At 30.2% G+C, this 23,023-nt stretch overlaps 2 protein-coding genes across 2 annotated transcripts; one reads left to right on the forward strand and one right to left on the reverse strand.

Moving 5' to 3' along the window:
• Positions 1-11,010: 11,010 nt before the first annotated feature.
• Positions 11,011-12,343, reverse strand: LOC106369363 (vegetative cell wall protein gp1-like). The gene has a single exon (XM_013809528.3). The coding sequence runs from the start codon at positions 12,183-12,185 to the stop codon at positions 11,139-11,141; it is 1,047 nt and encodes a 348-aa protein (XP_013664982.2). The 5' UTR covers positions 12,186-12,343; the 3' UTR covers positions 11,011-11,138.
• Positions 12,344-16,639: 4,296 nt separating this feature from the next.
• Positions 16,640-20,869, forward strand: LOC106352924. Its single transcript, XM_013792581.3, has 13 exons — positions 16,640-17,570; positions 17,886-18,294; positions 18,382-18,997; positions 19,096-19,136; positions 19,252-19,320; positions 19,398-19,498; positions 19,585-19,663; positions 19,770-19,868; positions 19,994-20,062; positions 20,145-20,194; positions 20,291-20,372; positions 20,479-20,573; positions 20,731-20,869. Exons 1-13 carry the CDS (start codon positions 17,221-17,223, stop codon positions 20,852-20,854), a joined length of 2,184 nt encoding a protein of 727 aa, XP_013648035.2. The 5' UTR covers positions 16,640-17,220; the 3' UTR covers positions 20,855-20,869.
• The last annotated feature ends 2,154 nt before the right edge of the window (positions 20,870-23,023 follow it).

Raw genomic sequence — 23,023 nt, forward strand, 5'->3', positions numbered from 1 at the left:
CATACATTAATACAAATGTAGAATATGGTAGAAATTTTAAAACAACACTAAAGATTATAGGCTTCAGTATATAAAGTATTTACCAAAAACTCAATATTTTTGTAGGGGTTAGCCCATAGATTTTGAGAAAATTTCAAAAAATATGACAATATTGTTTTAATGCCTAGTTGCATCCTGCACTAACATATGATGATGTTCAAAGAGGTTTGGAGCCTTTGTGCTCTCCGTTTATCAAGAAAATAATAATTTTATAGTGGTTATTCCATCGATTTAGGGGGTATTATGAAGTTTTACTAAATTAATTGATAAAAACAATTGAACGATGCTCATTTACCATGAAAAAGAGTTTAGCATACATTAATACAAATGTAGAATATGGTAGAAATTTTAAAACAACACTAAAGATTATAGGCTTCAGTATATAAAGTATTTACCAAAAACTCAATATTTTTGTAGGGGTTAGCCCATAGATTTTGAGAAAATTTCAAAAAATATGACAATATTGTTTTAATGCCTAGTTGCATCCTGCACTAACATATGATGATGTTCAAAGAGGTTTGGAGCCTTTGTGCTCTCCGTTTATCAAGAAAATAATAATTTTATAGTGGTTATTCCATCGATTTATGGGGTATTATGAAGTTTTACTAAATTAATTGATAAAAACAATTGAAAGATGCTCATTTACCATGAAAAAGAGTTTAGCATACATTAATACAAATGTAGAATATGGTAGAAATTTTAAAACAACACTAAAGATTATAGGCTTCAGTATATAAAGTATTTACCAAAAACTCAATATTTTTGTAGGGGTTAGCCCATAGATTTTGAGAAAATTTCAAAAAATATGACAATATTGTTTTAATGCCTAGTTGCATCCTGCACTAACATATGATGATGTTCAAAGAGGTTTGGAGCCTTTGTGCTCTCCGTTTATCAAGAAAATAATAATTTTATAGTGGTTATTCCATCGATTTAGGAGGTATTATGAAGTTTTATTAAATTAATTGATAAAAACATTGAACGATGCTCATTTACCATGAAAAAGAGTTTAGCATACATTAATACAAATGTAGAATATGGTAGAAATTTTAAAACAACACTAAAGATTATAGGCTTCAGTATATAAAGTATTTACCAAAAACTCAATATTTTTGTAGGGGTTAGCCCATAGATTTTGAGAAAATTTCAAAAAATATGACAATATTGTTTTAATGCCTAGTTGCATCCTGCACTAACATATGATGATGTTCAAAGAGGTTTGGAGCCTTTGTGCTCTCCGTTTATCAAGAAAATAATAATTTTATAGTGGTTATTCCATCGATTTAGAGGTATTATGAAGTTTTATTAAATTATTTGATAAAAACAATTGAACGATGCTCATTTACCATGAAAAAGAGTTTAGCATACATTAATACAAATGTAGAATATGGTAGAAATTTTAAAACAACACTAAAGATTATAGGCTTCAGTATATAAAGTATTTACCAAAAACTCAATATTTTTGTAGGGGTTAGCCCATAGATTTTGAGAAAATTTCAAAAAATATGACAATATTGTTTTAATGCCTAGTTGCATCCTGCACTAACATATGATGATGTTCAAAGAGGTTTGGAGCCTTTGTGCTCTCCGTTTATCAAGAAAATAATAATTTTATAGTGGTTATTCCATCGATTTAGGAGGTATTATGAAGTTTTATTAAATTATTTGATAAAAACAATTGAACGATGCTCATTTAACATGAAAAAGAGTTTAGCATACATTAATACAAATGTAGAATATGGTAGAAATTTTAAAACAACACTAAAGATTATAGGCTTCAGTATATAAAGTATTTACCAAAAACTCAATATTTTTGTAGGGGTTAGCCCATAGATTTTGAGAAAAATTCAAAAAATATGACAATATTGTTTTAATGCCTAGTTGCATCCTGCACTAACATATGATGATGTTCAAAGAGGTTTGGAGCCTTTGTGCTCTCCGTTTATCAAGAAAATAATAATTTTATAGTGGTTATTCCATCGATTTAGGAGGTATTATGAAGTTTTATTAAATTAATTGATAAAAACCATTGAACGATGCTCATTTACCATGAAAAAGAGTTTGCATACATTAATACAAATGTAGAATATGGTAGAAATTTTAAAACAACACTAAAGATTATAGGCTTCAGTATATAAAGTATTTACCAAAAACTCAATATTTTTGTAGGGGTTAGCCCATAGATTTTGAGAAAATTTCAAAAAATATGACAATATTGTTTTAATGCCTAGTTGCATCCTGCACTAACATATGATGATGTTCAAAGAGGTTTGGAGCCTTTGTGCTCTCCGTTTATCAAGAAAATAATAATTTTATAGTGGTTATTCCATCGATTTAGGAGGTATTATGAAGTTTTATTAAATTATTTGATAAAAACAATTGAAAGATGCTCATTTACCATGAAAAAGAGTTTAGCATACATTAATACAAATGTAGAATATGGTAGAAATTTTAAAACAACACTAAAGATTATAGGCTTCAGTATATAAAGTATTTACCAAAAACTCAATATTTTTGTAGGGGTTAGCCCATAGATTTTGAGAAAATTTCAAAAAATATGACAATATTGTTTTAATGCCTAGTTGCATCCTGCACTAACATATGATGATGTTCAAAGAGGTTTGGAGCCTTTGTGCTCTCCGTTTATCAAGAAAATAATAATTTTATAGTGGTTATTCCATCGATTTAGGAGGTATTATGAAGTTTTATTAAATTAATTGATAAAAACCATTGAACGATGCTCATTTACCATGAAAAAGAGTTTAGCATACATTAATACAAATGTAGAATATGGTAGAAATTTTAAAACAACACTAAAGATTATAGGCTTCAGTATATAAAGTATTTACCAAAAACTCAATATTTTTGTAGGGGTTAGCCCATAGATTTTGAGAAAATTTCAAAAAATATGACAATATTGTTTTAATGCCTAGTTGCATCCTGCACTAACATATGATGATGTTCAAAGAGGTTTGGAGCCTTTGTGCTCTCCGTTTATGAAGAAAGTAATAATTTTATAGTGGTTATTCCATCGATTTAGGGGGTATTATGAAGTTTTATTAAATTATTTGATAAAAACAATTGAACGATGCTCATTTACCATGAAAAAGAGTTTAGCATACATTAATACAAATGTAGAATATGGTAGAAATTTTAAAACAACACTAAAGATTATAGGCTTCAGTATATAAAGTATTTACCAAAAACTCAATATTTTTGTAGGGGTTAGCCCATAGATTTTGAGAAAATTTCAAAAAATATGACAATATTTTTTAATGCCTAGTTGCATCCTGCACTAACATATGATGATGTTCAAAGAGGTTTGGAGCCTTTGTCGTCTCCGTTTATCAAGAAAATAATAATTTTATAGTGGTTATTCCATCGATTTAGGGTGTATTATGAAATTTTATTAAATTATTTGATAAAAACAATTGAACGATGCTCATTTACCATGAAAAAGAGTTTAGCATACATTAATACAAATGTAGAATATGGTAGAAATTTTAAAACAACACTAAAGATTATAGGCTTCAGTATATAAAGTATTTACCAAAAACTCAATATTTTTGTAGGGGTTAGCCCATAGATTTTGAGAAAATTTCAAAAAATATGACAATATTGTTTTAATGCCTAGTTGCATCCTGCACTAACATATGATGATGTTCAAAGAGGTTTGGAGCCTTTGTGCTCTCCGTTTATCAAGAAAATAATAATTTTATAGTGGTTATTCCATCGATTTAGGAGGTATTATGAAGTTTTATTAAATTAATTGATAAAAACAATTGAACGATGCTCATTTACCATGAAAAAGAGTTTAGCATACATTAATACAAATGTAGAATATGGTAGAAATTTTAAAACAACACTAAAGATTATAGGCTTCAGTATATAAAGTATTTACCAAAAACTCAATATTTTTGTAGGGGTTAGCCCATAGATTTTGAGAAAATTTCAAAAAATATGACAATATTGTTTTAATGCCTAGTTGCATCCTGCACTAACATATGATGATGTTCAAAGAGGTTTGGAGCCTTTGTGCTCTCCGTTTATCAAGAAAATAATAATTTTATAGTGGTTATTCCATCGATTTAAGAGGTATTATGAAGTTTTATTAAATTATTTGATAAAAACAATTGAACGATGCTCATTTACCATGAAAAAGAGTTTAGCATACATTAATACAAATGTAGAATATGGTAGAAATTTTAAAACAACACTAAAGATTATAGGCTTCAGTATATAAAGTATTTACCAAAAACTCAATATTTTTGTAGGGGTTAGCCCATAGATTTTGAGAAAATTTCAAAAAATATGACAATATTGTTTTAATGCCTAGTTGCATCCTGCACTAACATATGATGATGTTCAAAGAGGTTTGGAGCCTTTGTGCTCTCCGTTTATCAAGAAAATAATAATTTTATAGTGGTTATTCCATCGATTTAGGAGGTATTATGAAGTTTTATTAAATTAATTGATAAAAACCATTGAACGATGCTCATTTACCATGAAAAAGAGTTTAGCATACATTAATACAAATGTAGAATATGGTAGAAATTTTAAAACAACACTAAAGATTATAGGCTTCAGTATATAAAGTATTTACCAAAAACTCAATATTTTTGTAGGGGTTAGCCCATAGATTTTGAGAAAATTTCAAAAAATATGACAATATTGTTTTAATGCCTAGTTGCATCCTGCACTAACATATGATGATGTTCAAAGAGGTTTGGAGCCTTTGTGCTCTCCGTTTATCAAGAAAATAATAATTTTATAGTGGTTATTCCATCGATTTAGGAGGTATTATGAAGTTTTATTAAATTATTTGATAAAAACAATTGAAAGATGCTCATTTACCATGAAAAAGAGTTTAGCATACATTAATACAAATGTAGAATATGGTAGAAATTTTAAAACAACACTAAAGATTATAGGCTTCAGTATATAAAGTATTTACCAAAAACTCAATATTTTTGTAGGGGTTAGCCCATAGATTTTGAGAAAATTCAAAAAATATATGACAATATTGTTTTAATGCCTAGTTGCATCCTGCACTAACATATGATGATGTTCAAAGAGGTTTGGAGCCTTTGTGCTCTCCGTTTATCAAGAAAATAATAATTTTATAGTGGTTATTCCATCGATTTAGGAGGTATTATGAAGTTTTATTAAATTAATTGATAAAAACCATTGAACGATGCTCATTTACCATGAAAAAGAGTTTAGCATACATTAATACAAATGTAGAATATGGTAGAAATTTTAAAACAACACTAAAGATTATAGGCTTCAGTATATAAAGTATTTACCAAAAACTCAATATTTTTGTAGGGGTTAGCCCATAGATTTTGAGAAAATTTCAAAAAATATGACAATATTGTTTTAATGCCTAGTTGCATCCTGCACTAACATATGATGATGTTCAAAGAGGTTTGGAGCCTTTGTGCTCTCTGTTTATCAAGAAAATAATAATTTTATAGTGGTTATTCCATCGATTTAGGAGGTATTATGAAGTTTTATTAAATTATTTGATAAAAACAATTGAAAGATGCTCATTTACCATGAAAAAGAGTTTAGCATACATTAATACAAATGTAGAATATGGTATAAATTTTAAAACAACACTAAAGATTATAGGCTTCAGTATACAAAGTATTTACCAAAAACTCAATATTTTTGTAGGGGTTAGCCCATAGATTTTGAGAAAATTTCAAAAAATATGACAATATTTTTTTATAGCCTAGTTGCATCCTGCACTAACATATGATGATGTTCAAAGAGGTTTGGAGCCTTTGTCGTGTCCGTTTATCAAGAAAATAATAATTTTATAGTGGTTATTCCATCGATTTAGGGGTATTATGAAGTTTTATTAAATTATTTGATAAAAACAATTGAAAGATGCTCATTTACCACGAAAAAGAGTTTAGCATACATTAATAAAAATGTAGAATATGGTAGAAATTTTAAAACAACACTAAAGATTATAGGCTTCAGTATATAAAGTATTTACCAAAAACTCAATATTTTTGTAGGGGTTAGCCCATAGATTTTGAGAAAAATTCAAAAAATATATAACAATATTGTTTTAATGCCTAGTTGCATCCTGCACTAACATATGATGATGTTCAAAGTGGTTTGGAGCCTTTGTGCTCTCCGTTTATCAAGAAAATAATATTTTATAGTGGTTATTCCATCGATTTAGGAGGTATTATGAAGTTTTATTAAATTAATTGATAAAAACAATTGAACGATGCTCATTTACCATGAAAAAGAGTTTAGCATACATTAATACAAATGTAGAATATGGTAGAAATTTTAAAACAACACTAAAGATTATAGGCTTCAGTATATAAAGTATTTACCAAAAACTCAATATTTTTGTAGGGGTTAGCCCATAGATTTTGAGAAAATTTCAAAAAATATGACAATATTGTTTTAATGCCTAGTTGCATCCTGCACTAACATATGATGATGTTCAAAGAGGTTTGGAGCCTTTGTGCTCTCCGTTTATCAAGAAAATAATAATTTTATAGTGGTTATTCCATCGATTTAGGAGGTATTATGAAGTTTTATTAAATTATTTGATAAAAACAATTGAAAGATGCTCATTTACCACGAAAAAGAGTTTAGCATACATTAATACAAATGTAGAATATGGTGGAAATTTTAAAACAACACTAAAAATTATAGGCTTCAGTATACAAAGTATTTACCAAAAACTCAATATTTTTGTAGGGGTTAGCCCATAGATTTTGAGAAAATTTCAAAAAATATATAAAAATATTGTTTTAATGCCTAGTTGCATCCTGCACTAACATATGATGATGTTCAAAGAGGTTTGGAGCCTTTGTGCTCTCCGTTTATCAAGAAAATAATAATTTTATATTGGTTATTCCATCGATTTAGGAGGTATTATGAAGTTTTATTAAATTAATTGATAAAAACCATTGAACGATGCTCATTTACCATGAAAAAGAGTTTAGCATACATTAATACAAATGTAGAATATGGTAGAAATTTTAAAACAACATTAAAGATTATAGGCTTCAGTATATAAAGTATTTACCAAAAACTCAATATTTTTGTAGGGGTTAGCCCATAGATTTTGAGAAAATTTCAAAAAATATGACAATATTGTTTTAATGCCTAGTTGCATCCTGCACTAACATATGATGATGTTCAAAGAGGTTTGGAGCCTTTGTGCTCTCCGTTTATCAAGAAAATAATAATTTTATAGTGGTTATTCCATCGATTTAGGAGGTATTATGAAGTTTTATTAAATTATTTGATAAAAACAATTGAAAGATGCTCATTTACCATGAAAAAGAGTTTAGCATACATTAATACAAATGTAGAATATGGTAGAAATTTTAAAACAACACTAAAGATTATAGGCTTCAGTATACAAAGTATTTACCAAAAACTCAATATTTTTGTAGGGGTTAGCCCATAGATTTTGAGAAAATTTCAAAAAATATAACAATATTGTTTTAATGCCTAGTTGCATCCTGCACTAACATATGATGATGTTCAAAGAGGTTTGGAGCCTTTGTGCTCTCCGTTTATCAAGAAAATAATAATTTTATAGTGGTTATTCCATCGATTTAGGAGGTATTATGAAGTTTTATTAAATTAATTGATAAAAACCATTGAACGATGCTCATTTACCATGAAAAAGAGTTTAGCATACATTAATACAAATGTAGAATATGGTAGAAATTTTAAAACAACACTAAAGATTATAGGCTTCAGTATATAAAGTATTTACCAAAAACTCAATATTTTTGTAGGGGTTAGCCCATAGATTTTGAGAAAATTTCAAAAAATATGACAATATTGTTTTAATGCCTAGTTGCATCCTGCACTAACATATGATGATGTTCAAAGAGGTTTGGAGCCTTTGTGCTCTCCGTTTATCAAGAAAATAATAATTTTATAGTGGTTATTCCATCGATTTAAGAGGTATTATGAAGTTTTATTAAATTATTTGATAAAAACAATTGAAAGATGCTCATTTACCATGAAAAAGAGTTTAGCATACATTAATACAAATGTAGAATATGGTATAAATTTTAAAACAACACTAAAGATTATAGGCTTCAGTATACAAAGTATTTACCAAAAACTCAATATTTTTGTAGGGGTTAGCCCATAGATTTTGAGAAAATTTCAAAAAATATGACAATATTTTTTAATGCCTAGTTGCATCCTGCACTAACATATGATGATGTTCAAAGAGGTTTGGAGCCTTTGTCGTCTCCGTTTATCAAGAAAATAATAATTTTATAGTGGTTATTCCATCGATTTAGGGTGTATTATGAAGTTTTATTAAATTATTTGATAAAAATAATTGAAAGATGCTCATTTACCACGAAAAAGAGTTTAGCATACATAAATACAAATGTAGAATATGGTAGAATTTTTAAAACAACACTAAAGATTATAGGCTTCAGTATACAATGTATTTACCAAAAACTCAATATTTTTGTAGGGGTTTGTAGGGGTTAGCCCATAGATTTTGAGAAAAATTCAAAAAATATATAACAATATTGTTTTAATGCCTAGTTGCATCCTGCACTAACATATGATGATGTTCAAAGTGGTTTGGAGCCTTTGTGCTCTCCGTTTATCAAGAAAATAATAATTTTATAGTGGTTATTCCATCGATTTAGGAGGTATTATGAAGTTTTATTAAATTAATTGATAAAAACTATTGAACGATGCTCATTTACCATGAAAAAGAGTTTAGCATACATTAATACAAATGTAGAATATGGTAGAAATTTTAAAACAACACTAAAGATTATAGGCTTCAGTATATAAAGTATTTACCAAAAACTCAATATTTTTGTAGGGGTTAGCCCATAGATTTTGAGAAAATTTCAAAAAATATGACAATATTGTTTTAATGCCTAGTTGCATCCTGCACTAACATATGATGATGTTCAAAGAGGTTTGGAGCCTTTGTGCTCTCCGTTTATCAAGAAAATAATAATTTTATAGTGGTTATTCCATCGATTTAAGAGGTATTATGAAGTTTTATTAAATTATTTGATAAAAACAATTGAAAGATGCTCATTTACCACGAAAAAGAGTTTAGCATACATTAATACAAATGTAGAATATGGTGGAAATTTTAAAACAACACTAAAAATTATAGGCTTCAGTATACAAAGTATTTACCAAAAACTCAATATTTTTGTAGGGGTTAGCCCATAGATTTTGAGAAAATTTCAAAAAATATATAACAATATTGTTTTAATGCCTAGTTGCATCCTGCACTAACATATGATGATGTTCAAAGAGGTTTGGAGCCTATGTGCTCTCCGTTTATCAAGAAAATAATAATTTTATATTGGTTATTCCATCGATTTAGGAGGTATTATGAAGTTTTATCAAATTAATTGATAAAAACCATTGAACGATGCTCATTTACCATGAAAAAGAGTTTAGCATACATTAATACAAATGTAGAATATGATAGAAATTTTAAAATAACATTAAAGATTATAGGCTTCAGTATATAAAGTATTTACCAAAAACTCAATATTTTTGTAGGGGTTAGCCCATAGATTTTGAGAAAATTTCAAAAAATATGACAATATTGTTTTAATGCCTAGTTGCATCCTGCACTAACATATGATGATGTTCAAAGTGGTTTGGAGCCTTTGTGCTCTCCGTTTATCAAGAAAATAATAATTTTATAGTGGTTATTCCATCGATTTAAGAGGTATTATGAAGTTTTATTAAATTATTTGATAAAAACAATTGAAAGATGCTCATTTACCACGAAAAAGAGTTTAGCATACATTAATACAAATGTAGAATATGGTATAAATTTTAAAACAACACTAAAGATTATAGGCTTCAGTATACAAAGTATTTACCAAAAACTCAATATTTTGTAGGGGTTAGCCCATAGATTTTGAGAAAATTTCAAAAAATATATAACAATATTGTTTTAATGCCTAGTTGCATCCTGCACTAACATATGATGATGTTCAAAGAGGTTTGGAGCCTATGTGCTCTCCGTTTATCAAGAAAATAATAATTTTATAGTGGTTATTCCATCGATTTAGGAAGTATTATGAAGTTTTATTAAATTAATTGATAAAAACCATTGAACGATGCTCATTTACCATGAAAAAGAGTTTAGCATACATTAATACAAATGTAGAATATGGTAGAAATTTTAAAATAACTATAAAGATTATAGGCTTCAGTATGTAAAGTATTTACCAAAAACTCAATATTTTTGTAGGGGTTAGCCCATAGATTTTGAGAAAATTTCAAAAAATATGACAATATTGTTTTAATGCCTAGTTGCATCCTGCACTAACATATGATGATGTTCAAAGTGGTTTGGAGCCTTTGTGCTCTCCGTTTATCAAGAAAATAATAATTTTATAGTGGTTATTCCATCGATTTAAGAGGTATTATGAAGTTTTATTAAATTATTTGATAAAAACAATTGAAAGATGCTCATTTACCAAGAAAAAGAGTTTAGCATACATTAATACAAATGTAGAATACGGTATAAATTTTAAAACAACACTAAAGATTATAGGCTTCAGTATACAAAGTATACAAAATAATAATTTTATATTGGTTATTCCATCGATTTATGGGGTATTACGAAGTTTTACTAAATTAATTGATAAAAACAATCTCTCTCTTTTTTTTTCATTTCCTTTAGTCGTTGAGATAAATATCACTGATGAAGCTGCTCTAATAGCATGATTTTATCTATTCCGTGCATACTTGTCATCGGACGTGTTGTTCATTTTACAAAAGCTACCAAACATTCTTCGGATTAGGGCTGAGACTTATCCGGGATCCCCCCATAAGAAAATATTTATGTGGTTTACATTTATACATTTATATCACTTTGTTTCACGAGAAATGAATATCCACACACACACCAACAATATAACAACGAGGATATAGATCGATGCATGTAATATCATTACACCATAACGCCTAAACCTTCACCTCTCTTTAAAATATATATGAATACATCGTAGAGATAGCGAAACATCACAGTTTGTTTAGTTTTAACAATCTCAAGATTTGAAAACGTAACGCCATTATGTATATATTCATCACTTGATCAACGTAGAGATAGCCAGACAATTACTAACCATCTTGTGAAGCTTATCAGCCACGTCAGCCAACGGGTTAGGCTCACCAGACTCCTCAAACCCGTCGTTGCACGTGCCGTAATCCGTCATGGCCGCGCTCAAGTTACTGTTAACGGTGGCGATGTCACTTTCATTGACGGCGTTAATCGCGTCCTCCAAGTTCGACACCGCGTCATCGTACAGCTCCTGACAATCCGCTGCGGCTACTTTGTTGACGGTAGGCATCACCGCCTTCGTCGCGTTGATGGAAGCTTGAATGGCGAGAACGAGAACAGAGGAAGCGTCGGGTTTTATAGCAGCCGTTAACAGAGGACTAATGGAAGATTCGCATAGCTCAGGGTTATCGGTTTTGCCGCAAATGGTTTTGATCTCGGGAGACAACAATGTTTGTTTCAGAAGAGTTGTAGCTGAACTTATAAGTGTTTTGCCAGATGGGGCCCCGGGGATTTCTTCGGGGGTCTCTGGTGACGGAGATGGAGAGTCTATATCCATCTCCGTCGGAGGATTAGCAGGGGAAGCTGAATCTTCGGGAGCCTCTGGTGACGGAGATGGAGAGATTATATCCATCTCCGTCGGAGGATTAGCAGGGGAAGTTGAGTCCACGGGAGCCTCTGATGACGGTGAGGGAGAGTCCATATCTACCTCTGGTGACGGAGAGGGAGAGTCCGTCGCTGGAGCATTAGCAGGAGCCTCTGGTGACGGCGAGGGAGAGCTCGTGGTTGGAGCATTAGTAGGAGAAATGGAATCAGCAGGAGCCCCTGGTGACGGCGAGGGAGAGTCTATATCAATCTCTGTAGGAGAACTCGCTGGGACAGCGATCGTGTTTTCAACTTCCGGACCTGGAGCTGGTGAGGAAGATGGAGACTCTGAAGGTGGAGAGACAGAGAGCAGAGACCTCGCGACATAAGAATCTCTGAGCGGCACAGATTTGGACTCCACCATAGGCGTTAGGAAGGTAGAAACCGTGACGATCAGGATGATGATCCAAAACGTTTTATTCGACTCCATTATTTTCTTTAACCTATTTTTTCCTCCCTTTTGAGGAAAAAAAATTGGGTTTCTTGGAAGATAAAAGAGACCAAATAATCTTTAAGAGGGGTGGGGGTAGTAATGTTGTGAAGGTTTTGCGTTAAAATAGGTCAAACACGTTAGCTTACCTTAACGTTCTCTCATGTATTTTAAAACCATTCGTATTCTTCAATTAAAACCCCATGATCTAAGTATAGCCTTGAAATCTGCTACACCACCATTTCAATTCTTCAATCATTATTGACCTTTAGTTGAAATTTTTTTAAATAGCAAACTTAAGTTTGAAAGGGTTCTAATGTTTGAAAAACAACATTTATCAGCTATCACTGTGGAACTCATTGTTCAGAACAACCTAGCTATGGAACTCATCAAAATGTGAGATCAATGATGCAACTAATTAAGGAGGCCGAGAACGTATCAAAACCAGTTTTGAGATTTTGGGAACATAGATATTTACTACTCCCTTTGTTTTTAAAAAATAATTTTTTTTTAGATTTTCACACATATTAAGAAAACACATTAAACTACCATAAAATATATCATTTTCTGTAATTTTCAATAACTTTTAACTAATAATAATTTAATAAAGTCAATTAATTTTTTTGAAATTTACAATTTTTTCATAAAAAACACAAAAAATACATCTTTGTGAAACAAACGTTTTTCTAAAAAGTCTATCATTAAGGAACGGATGGAGTATAAAATTTAATAATTTTTTAACAATTTAGAAACCTAAACTTATGTTTTTTTATATAAAAAAATTGAGATCTAAGACTAGGGTTTCACTAGGCTGTGTTCAGAACCGGTCCGGGTCGTATGTCATTTTGCTTGGATCTCAGAAGACGGTATTATAAAGACTAAAGAGATATCAGATAAATTAACTGCTACACACACGTTTTTTGTATTAAAAAATCGATTTCTTCTGCTTTGTATCTATTCGTTGTTGGTACAACCTTCATGCTTTACCAATTTTTTTTCTTTTTGCAACTGATTTTTTCATATTAAAACATAAACGGAAATAAAAGCAATGCCCCAACCCGGAGCAGCTTTACCAATTTTGCTGCGGAGAGTATTCTCATCTCTTTCATCATTAATGCTAAGATTTGGACTAAGGAGTACTCTTAACTATATAGAAATTATTCAATGCTCTATAATTTAAAGATTTTGACCAATAGTCGTCTTACCATTTTTGACACAAATGTTTCACGAAGATAAATATTTTGTGTTTTCTATGAAAAAGTTATAAATTTTAATAAAATTAACTGATTTTATTGAATTACTATTAGTTAAAATATATTAAAAATTAAAAATTACAGAAAATGATATATTTATTATAGTGATTTAATGTGTTTTCTTAATATGTGTGAAAATGTTAGAAAATCTATTTTTATGAAACGGAAGAGTATGTATTTATGCAAAAAAAAAAGAGTTATTAAAACTACTCTTGAGTATGAGTAATGGGGCACAATCCCTTCACTTATTCATTACTATAAAGATAACTGGAAAATTAATCGTCCTTCTTACAAACATTAACAAAAAGGAATGGGGAGGAGCCGCAAAAAGGAAAAAACGAATGGGGAGGAGAAAGATTGATATGGAGAAAGTCTAAAAGACAAACGCAAAGCAAGTCACGTTTTCAATACGTAGATTGGGTTTGTTCAAGAAAGCGAGTGAGTTTGTGACTCTGTGCAACGCCGAGGTTTGTAAATGCTGTCTTTTCTCATGGAAAGAAGCCTTGCTCCGTGGGAAACCGAATTTTGATTTGATTGCAGAACGTTTTAAGAAAGAATCTAGCCAAAATAGAAAGTTTGTTTTATTCGTCTTTCTATATGTTTTGTTTTGAAGATTATTCGTGTTAACACTGTAATTGTCCATAATTTATGGTTATTTACATCTCAATTTTTAGTATTTTTAGAACGTCTCAGTAATTTTTTTTCTTAATATTAAATATAAACGCATATAACTTTGAAAAATAAAAGCATTAAGATGAGAATGCAAAATTTTCATTTTTTTTTTAATTTTAATAACTGTGTTAGTTATTGATATTTTGGTCGACGTAATTAGATTGTATACTATTCGCAATATTGTTTTGAAGCGGTGGGCGGCGATGTAAAACTATTTGCTATTTTTCTAATAGTTTTACTTTTTAGTCTATAATCCCTTATATATTAATTGAGGAACATTTGAAAAGATGTAACCTCAATTTTGTATTAATTAAAAGAGGCTCCAATGCATAGGTGGCACTCAATTAGGTAGTCAATTACATTCAATTAAAAAATAAGTAGGTCCACATTCAATTTTTATATGTTGTTAGATACATAAGTTGGTCAAACTATATGATATAATGATATGATATGATATTTTCTTTCCTTAAATAAAACCTACAGAATTACCATAAATGACTAATATATATATGACAATTAATGAGTTTAATAATAAAGATTTGATAACAATGTATATCTCCTCCATCATTTTTTTGTTTAATTTTATATTATTAAAATAAATTAAACAATCAAATTAGCTATAAAAATAAAATTTAGATTTTTTCGTATATGTTATATTTTGAATTTTTAAAAACGACAATAAATGACTAAAACTATTAAAATTATTATGTTAAAAATTAATGAACAATGGTTTAACATTTTTATTATAAGAAGATACACATGATTTTAAAACCATATGAGTAAAAAATATCATTTAATAATAAAATAAATATATATATATATATATTAAACACTATATACCATAAGATTACATAAATATTTTAATATTAAAACTTTCAATGAATTTTCAAGAACATTTATAAATTATAAACTTATTAAAGATTTCAGATTGAAAATTTTGTTATCGATGATTTAAATATTTTGTTATAAAACGATATGAATGATCATAGAACCGTATGATTATAAATTCTTATTTAATAAATAACTATACAAAATATACTATTCCTAGAAAAATAGGTTGGTCCATCTTAACTTATATTACACTTTTTATTAAACTAACTATCGAATTGATAAATAACGTACCAAAAAATGTTTTGCACTTTCCTTAAATAAAAACTACGAAATTACCTAATATGATTAACGTATATGTGAAAATTAATTATAATGAATAATAAATATTTGATAACAATTTTTGTATCTTAGTTCTTTTTTTAATTTTATATTATTAAAATATATTTAAAAATCACATTAAATATATAATAAAAACATTTATAATTTTTTTTATATGTTATATTTTGAATTTTTCAAAACGTCTATAAATTATTAGAAATTTGAAGATCCCCACTCTGAAAATTTTGTGATCAATAGATTGTTTTTTTTGTCATAATAAGTTACAAATGATCATAAAATTGTATTAATATGAACTTTTATTTAATATTATAAGAAGATACACATTATTTTAAAACCATATGAGTAAAAAATATCATTTAATAATAAAACATATATATTTATATATATATATATATAGATTATACTATATACCATAAGATTACATAAATATTTTAATATTAAAACTTTCAATGAATTTTCAAAAACATTTATAAATTATAAACTTATTAAAGATTTCACATTGAAAATTTTGTTATCGATGATTTAAATATTCAGTTATAAAATGATATGAATGATCATAGAACTGTATGATTATAAATTCTCATTTAATAAATGACTATATAAAATATACTATTCTTAGAAAAATAGGTTGGTCCATCTTGACTTACATTATATTTTGTATTAAACTAACTATCGAATTGATAAATAATCTACCAAAATTTTTTTTGCACTTTCCTTAATTAGAAGCTACGGAATTACCTAATATGATTAACGTATATATGAAAATTAATTATTATGAATAATAAATATTTGATAACAATTTTGGTATCTTAGTTCTTTTTTTTTAATTTTATATTATTGAAAGATATTAAAAAATCACATTAAATATATAATAAAAACATTTATATTTTTTCTTATATGTTATATTTGAATTTTTCAAAACGTCTATATATTATTAGAAATTTGAATATTCCCACTCTGAAAATTTTGTGATCAATAGATTATTTTTTTGTTATAATAAGTTACAAATGATCATAAAATATAACGCATATGAATTTTTATTTAATAAATATTCAAACTAAATAATATATATATATATATATATATATATATATATACACTAATGATTTAAAACAACAAGATTGGCTGATCAATTTAGTCGTCCAGTTGAAATCTTTCAAAAGTATGTGAAAGACTAAAGTCAAAGTAAATATAGATTTAGAATAGTAGTTATATTTTACTAACCAAATACCGAAAAAAACCGAACCGAACCGAAACCAACCCGATATCCGGATTGAACACCCGTAATCCAAATGAAGCCAAACTATTGTTTCATTCTCCAAAATATAATAAAAATAATAACTTAATCCCGCGCAAGGCGCGGATCTTATCCTAGTTTGTTATATAACTTGAACTATATCTTTTGACTTTGAAAAAATGGTAAGAGGATTTCTAGAATTCGACTTTTTAATTCTGCTGATGATAATGACAGCTAACATGTTATCTCCAGATCAGTATCAATACAAAGACAATAGTCTGTCTCCTACAAATCAATACGTTAATATGATGTCTACTGTACGTAACGTAAACATGGTACTATGCCACTAGGTTGGTATACAAAAACTACTAAAAAGAAATACTATAAAAAGATGTAGAAGTTCCTTTGCTGATGGAATTATAGTTACGAACACTCTCTAGTACACTGTACAATGTACACTGGTATCTTTCTGACGTACTATGATTTTGTCAAAGTGGTTGTATTTTTGGTTTTGTCTGCGTAACCAAGCAATTGTCGTCCACCAATTAAAATAGAACCGGCCAACCTGCTCAGAATTTTAAGAAGCCTTTCATTTTTTGTTGACTTGCTTGTAACGCTATAAACTCTGCATCGTTTCTAATTAAGAAGCGAGACACAGTCAGTCACTAAGCCTCTTGATAGTGTTTCGGGTTTTGGAGGCGCCATGGAGACTCCACATGCGAAGGAGCTGCTGAAGAAGATGCAAAAGCTAGAGGAAAGTCAGGAACATCTTAAGCAAGAGATGTCAAGACTCAAGGTATCCACAGAGCTTAAACAGCGATCACCTTCCGCGTCGGCGAGGAGAAACATAGGAGCTCCATCGTGGAGGGAGAGCAGTGCCACCTCGTTTCGCCACGCTTCACCGTTGCATGATGCTATAAATTTGAAAGTTGGAGTCTGTGGAGGAGCGGGACCATCGGCCCTGAAGTTCACAAACAAACAATACTTGAATATACTTCAGTCGATATCACAATCTGTCCATGTCTTGGATCTAAAACTGCGAATCATCTTTTGGTAAGTGTTATGAATGAACGTGAATTAACCATGAAGAAAGCAAAAAAATTTAAGAGAAGCAAAAATTTGTTTAAAGTTTGTATATTAATTAATAGTTTAATAGGATTGACCCGTATTATATATAATACTATCTGAAAAACTCGATACTGTTTTTCCTTATAAAAATATTCTTATCTCACTAAATAAAATTTTATTAATCTTAAAAAGCATACTGCGGAGATTTTAGCTACTTTCACAATTACTAGCAAGTAGAGATTTTATGTAATGACTGGTATGTCTTCAGATTCCAACGTGATGTCATCATGATTGTTCCAGGAATGCAATGTCGGAAAAGCAATTTGGTTACACCGCTAAAGAAGTAGTTGGTCAAGACCCAATTAATGTAATGGTAGAAGATCGAGATGCTGCCTTTGCCATGAATGTTGCTCAACGTTGTGTCAGAGGAGAGAGCTGGACCGGTGAGTTTCCTGTCAAGAGCAAATCAGGGAAGATATTTTCAGCTGTGACTACGTGTTCCCCGTTCTATGATGATGACGGTTCATTGGTTGGGATCATTTCCATCACAAGTGACATAGCACCGTATCTGCACTCAAGAATCTCTTTGTCTAAATCAAAACAAGGTGAAACGATCTCTAGCCCTGCAAGGAATAGTTTTGCCTCCAAACTTGGCATTAACTCTCATCAGCCTATACAAGCTGCTCTGGCATCAAAAATATCAGATTTGGTTAGTACCATTTTTTGTTAGGTTGTGGATTCTCTCACCTTTAATTTTTTATGTTGCATGTTATGATGACTAGTGTTGAACTTACAGGCATCCAAGGTGAGTAACAAGGTCAGGTCGAAAATGCGAGGAGGTGAGAGTAGTGCCACACTCTCTGAGGGTGGCACTTGGGATAGTCATCATCCAGATCATAATGTCTTCGGTGTTACTCTCTCTGACCACAGGGACGATGCAGCACCAAGTGGTGCTAGCTCACCTAGAGGGGATTTTATCCAGTCTCCTTTTGGTGTATTCACGTGTAAAGATTGTACTGATGGAAAGACTGCAATCCATAAGATTCGCCCCTCAAAATCTGAAGAATGTTTGGTAAATAAAGGTTTTTCATGGCCATGGAAAGGTAATGAGCAGGAAGGTTCAAAAGGAAGGCCAGCTCATTATGTAAGGTCTTGGGTACATAATGATCAAGAGAAAGATAAGTCTCACCAGACTAATCCCTTTTCTGGTGCTACATCTAAAAGTAATAAGCCTACCATTGACGAGAGTGGTAGTTTTTGGTCTTCCTCTATGAATGCATACAGCACAAGCAGCGATATTAGTTGCGGAAGTACTAGTAGCAGTGTGAGGAGCAAAGTTAATAGTGATAGTGATTGCTTGGAATATGAAATTTTATGGGATGATTTGAAAATTAAAGAACAAATTGGAAAAGGTAATTTAATCTCTTAAACATAATATCACGTTTGCTAATTTAATGTAATATTCTGTGACTGTTCTGCTAATATGCTCCAGTAATTTGCCATTTTACAGGTTCATGTGGAACTGTTTATCATGGTCTCTGGTTTGGATCTGTACGGTTTTGGTTTCTGTTGATACTATAGAATATGCATTTGTTGATACTGAACAACACTTGCAAGTTCAGAGATCTTTCTTAAATTCTTATTAAGTTTGCTAATTTCACTGCAGGATGTAGCTGTAAAAATGTTCTCCAAACAAGAATATTCAGAAGAGGTCATGCAATCTTTTAGGCAAGCGGTATTGTTTTTTCATTTCAGTAGAACCAACATTTAAAAATTCTAAATTGTTAATATTAGTGTTTCTTGTACGTGAAGGTATCGTTGATGAAAAGACTTAGACATCCTAATGTCCTGCTGTTTATGGGAGCTGTGACTTCACCTCAGCGTCTCTGTATAGTGTCTGAGTTCCTTCCACGGTTCGGGCTCATCTCTCTTTGTTACTACTCTTACTTTCTTTTTGCTCTCGGGTCTTCAAAGCCACATAGCTCTTATCAATTTGCAGTGGAAGTCTCTTTCGTCTACTACAGAGGGGCACATCCCAACTGGATTGGAGGCGGCGTATTCGTATGGCATTGGACATTGTGAGAATTAATCCATTTATATGATCATTGACAAAATTGCATGTAGTCATCTTTGTCTTGTGATCCTTATTTTCCACTTTATTTGACTCAAGTCACCGTGACACAGGCTTGCGGTATGAATTATCTTCACAGTTGTAGTCCACCTATCATCCATCGTGATCTGAAGTCGTCAAATCTTCTGGTAGATAGGAACTGCACCGTTAAGGTAACATATACCTTTCTAAAACGAAAATGAAGATTTAGATTAGTGAATGTACTTAAGAAAAACTGGGACTCCAAATATCCAAACTGAAACGAGTAACAACTTACAGTGACATCTGTAATAAATAGGTAGCTGACTTTGGTCTTTCACGTATCAAGCATGAGACATACCTAGCCACCAAGTCCGGAAGAGGAACGGTATAGTTAGTCTACATTCTTTAAGGTTTATAGTCAACCTCTCACAATGATCTTTGATGTACTTTATACACCTGTTATGCAGCCTCAATGGATGGCACCAGAAGTTCTTCGAAATGAGTCTGCTAATGAGAAGTATATTCTCGTGTTCTGATTGGTTAGAGTTCCCTTGATAATTATTTTTCAAGCATTTAATAAGTAACTATCTCTTCTTATGTATTGATGATACAGGTCTGATATCTACAGCTTTGGGGTAGTACTCTGGGAGCTAGCCACTGGGAAGATCCCATGGGAAACTCTCAACTCGATGCAGGTATCATTTTTTGTAGTTACAAGAATGTGTAAAAGATATAAATGAAATGTGTTACTATAGACAAATACAATTTATCCAAAGAGATGCTTGTTTGGAATATGTGAAGGTGATTGGAGCTGTGGGGTTCATGAACCAGAGGCTGGAAATTCCAAAGGACATTGATCCTCTTTGGATCTCATTAATGGAGAGCTGTTGGCACAGGTAAATTAAAATATTACTACCTCATTATCCTCGCTAGAAGCATACATGATCACTAAAGATCCCTGTTCTCCTTGATTTAGATGTTCATATTTCACGGCTAATGCTGACACTTAATCAATCTGTGTTTCTTCTATTTTTGGTTTATTCCGCACGGCAGACCACGGCCTATAGGAACCGATACAACGCTGAGACCTACATTCCAAGTACTGATGGAGAGACTAAGAGATCTGCAAAGGAAGTATACAATACAGTTCCAAGCTACTTGTGCCGTCTTTACCTGACAACGATATAGTTGCAAGATAAAGCTAGTTCGGAAAACATCTGATGTTATAAAATAATTGTCATGGAGAAATAGTTTGTCCACTATATTCTTCTCTGAAGTTTAAATATAATCTGACCTTATATTCAACTAACACGTCTCAATCTCAAAATATTATAATTTAAACCAAAAAAATTGCCACCAAATACAAATAAAAGGTGCCAAGACAACAGTTTACGTATCTGTAATCCAAATCTTGAATATGGATCATACTTCTTTTTGCAATAATCTTTTGTTTTCTAAAGAACACAATATCCATATACTAAACGAAAACAATGCCACCTTTATTCCAAGTTAGCATTTATTAATAAAGACCATGTGATATCAGCAAAACAAAAGAATATAAAGATATGTGGTTTCAATCTTAAAAGGTGAGTTAGTTACATTGCCGATATTTTGGCCGACATACATTACTCTTAGATAGAGATTGCAATATTAATGTAGTTGAAGCGGCGACTTCACATTCAATAGTTTATATGTTTTTTTTTTTTAATTCTTTGTATTTGATCCTCTTAAGTTTAACTTTGAGAATTTTTTTTTTTTAATATGCTTATATTTTGTAGTTAGTTAATGTCTCGTCGTTAGATCAATGTCAACACAAACACGAGATTTGTATCCCTAGGTCATGATCATGGGTGTATATATCCACAAGTACTTACGTAAATATTGCAGTATTGATAAATTACATTCATGCATGCAAGGTAAAAAAGTGTATGGATTATTATAGGTAACATAAAATATAGAAGACTAAAAGAAGAAGAATGTGGAAGCTCATCTGCGCTCGTAGATTGCGAGTCTTGTACACATTGTATATCTTTCTTACGTATTATGATGATTCTTTGAGTGATTGTAATTTTTGTTCTCGTCTGTCAAACCATCAAATTGTCGACTACCAATAAATTAGAACCGGCCAAATGCCAACCTCCTCTTTTTTTTCACACTCTTTGTCTCTATGTTCATCAATTTTAAGTCAAACCTTTGTATTAAAATAAAATAATAAACCTTTTTATTGAGATAAGCTTCTTAATCATGGCTCAACTGGTTATATCAACATAGTTTTACCGCAATATAACATTGTTTTTCATTATTATGTCTGTAACTAATATTTGATTTTTTAAATAGGTAGTTTATCACAGTTTTTTTGTATTAATCAAATAAACTTTATCTGACTGCACTTGTTGTTCAACACTTTACCCTCTCTACAAAAAATCTAACCTGATTTCAACGTCACATAGACAATAAAAGAAAATATTGATGTAAACACACAAACTTGAGTCTTTCAAATCAGGAGTCCTGAAAATTAATATATATTAAGAGTAGAGGTCGATCCTAACTCAATAAAAGAAACTTTCTCAAGATTCTTTTACAAATAATTTTTTTCTTTATTATCTAAAGTTCACAGTATCATATATAAATAAGTGACTTCAAGGATTTGGCTCATATGGAAATAATGATTTTAGACTTTCATATTAGCTGTGTGTGACCGAGAGTTTATCCAGTCTTTAGTTACATTGAAATAAGCTAATATGTTAAGAAATTTTAAAATTAATTACAGATCAGAAACATTTTCACACATATTAAGAGGTGCATGTGACATATTAACAAGTGCTTAATAAGAAAAGAGAATGAGTTATTTAACATGTTGGTGGGTTCTAATTAACAAAAGAACCTTCTTATTGCAGAAGAAAACAAGAATAGTCGTCCAAATCACCACATGAAATCTTAAATTTTTGTATATAATGTATTCATAGATTTAAACCCACAACGAATACAATTAAGTTTCTTTGCAGAGAGATATTTTTTTTATGCATACTCCACTTATTTTATAAAGTTCTCATAAAAATGTGTATCGTCCATATAAGAACAAATGTTATAAATCGACCATATATATAATATAAAAAATACCATTAATTTGAATTATACTATTGCAACACACACTATATACTATAATTTGTTAAGTTATTTATTGTCCTTTTAATTATGCTTATCAGCTAGTGTAATAGTTTTTAGAATACACATTAATTATGTATAGACAGTCAACATTAGTTTTAAAATCCTGAAAAATTCTTACTGTTCATGGGAAAGCAAATCTAATAAAAGAGTGATTGTGGATGCTAGCTCATGGTAGCAT

This window comes from Brassica napus, unplaced genomic scaffold, assembly GCF_020379485.1.
Source record: "Brassica napus cultivar Da-Ae unplaced genomic scaffold, Da-Ae ScsIHWf_1981;HRSCAF=2629, whole genome shotgun sequence".
Classification (NCBI taxonomy): domain Eukaryota; kingdom Viridiplantae; phylum Streptophyta; class Magnoliopsida; order Brassicales; family Brassicaceae; genus Brassica; species Brassica napus.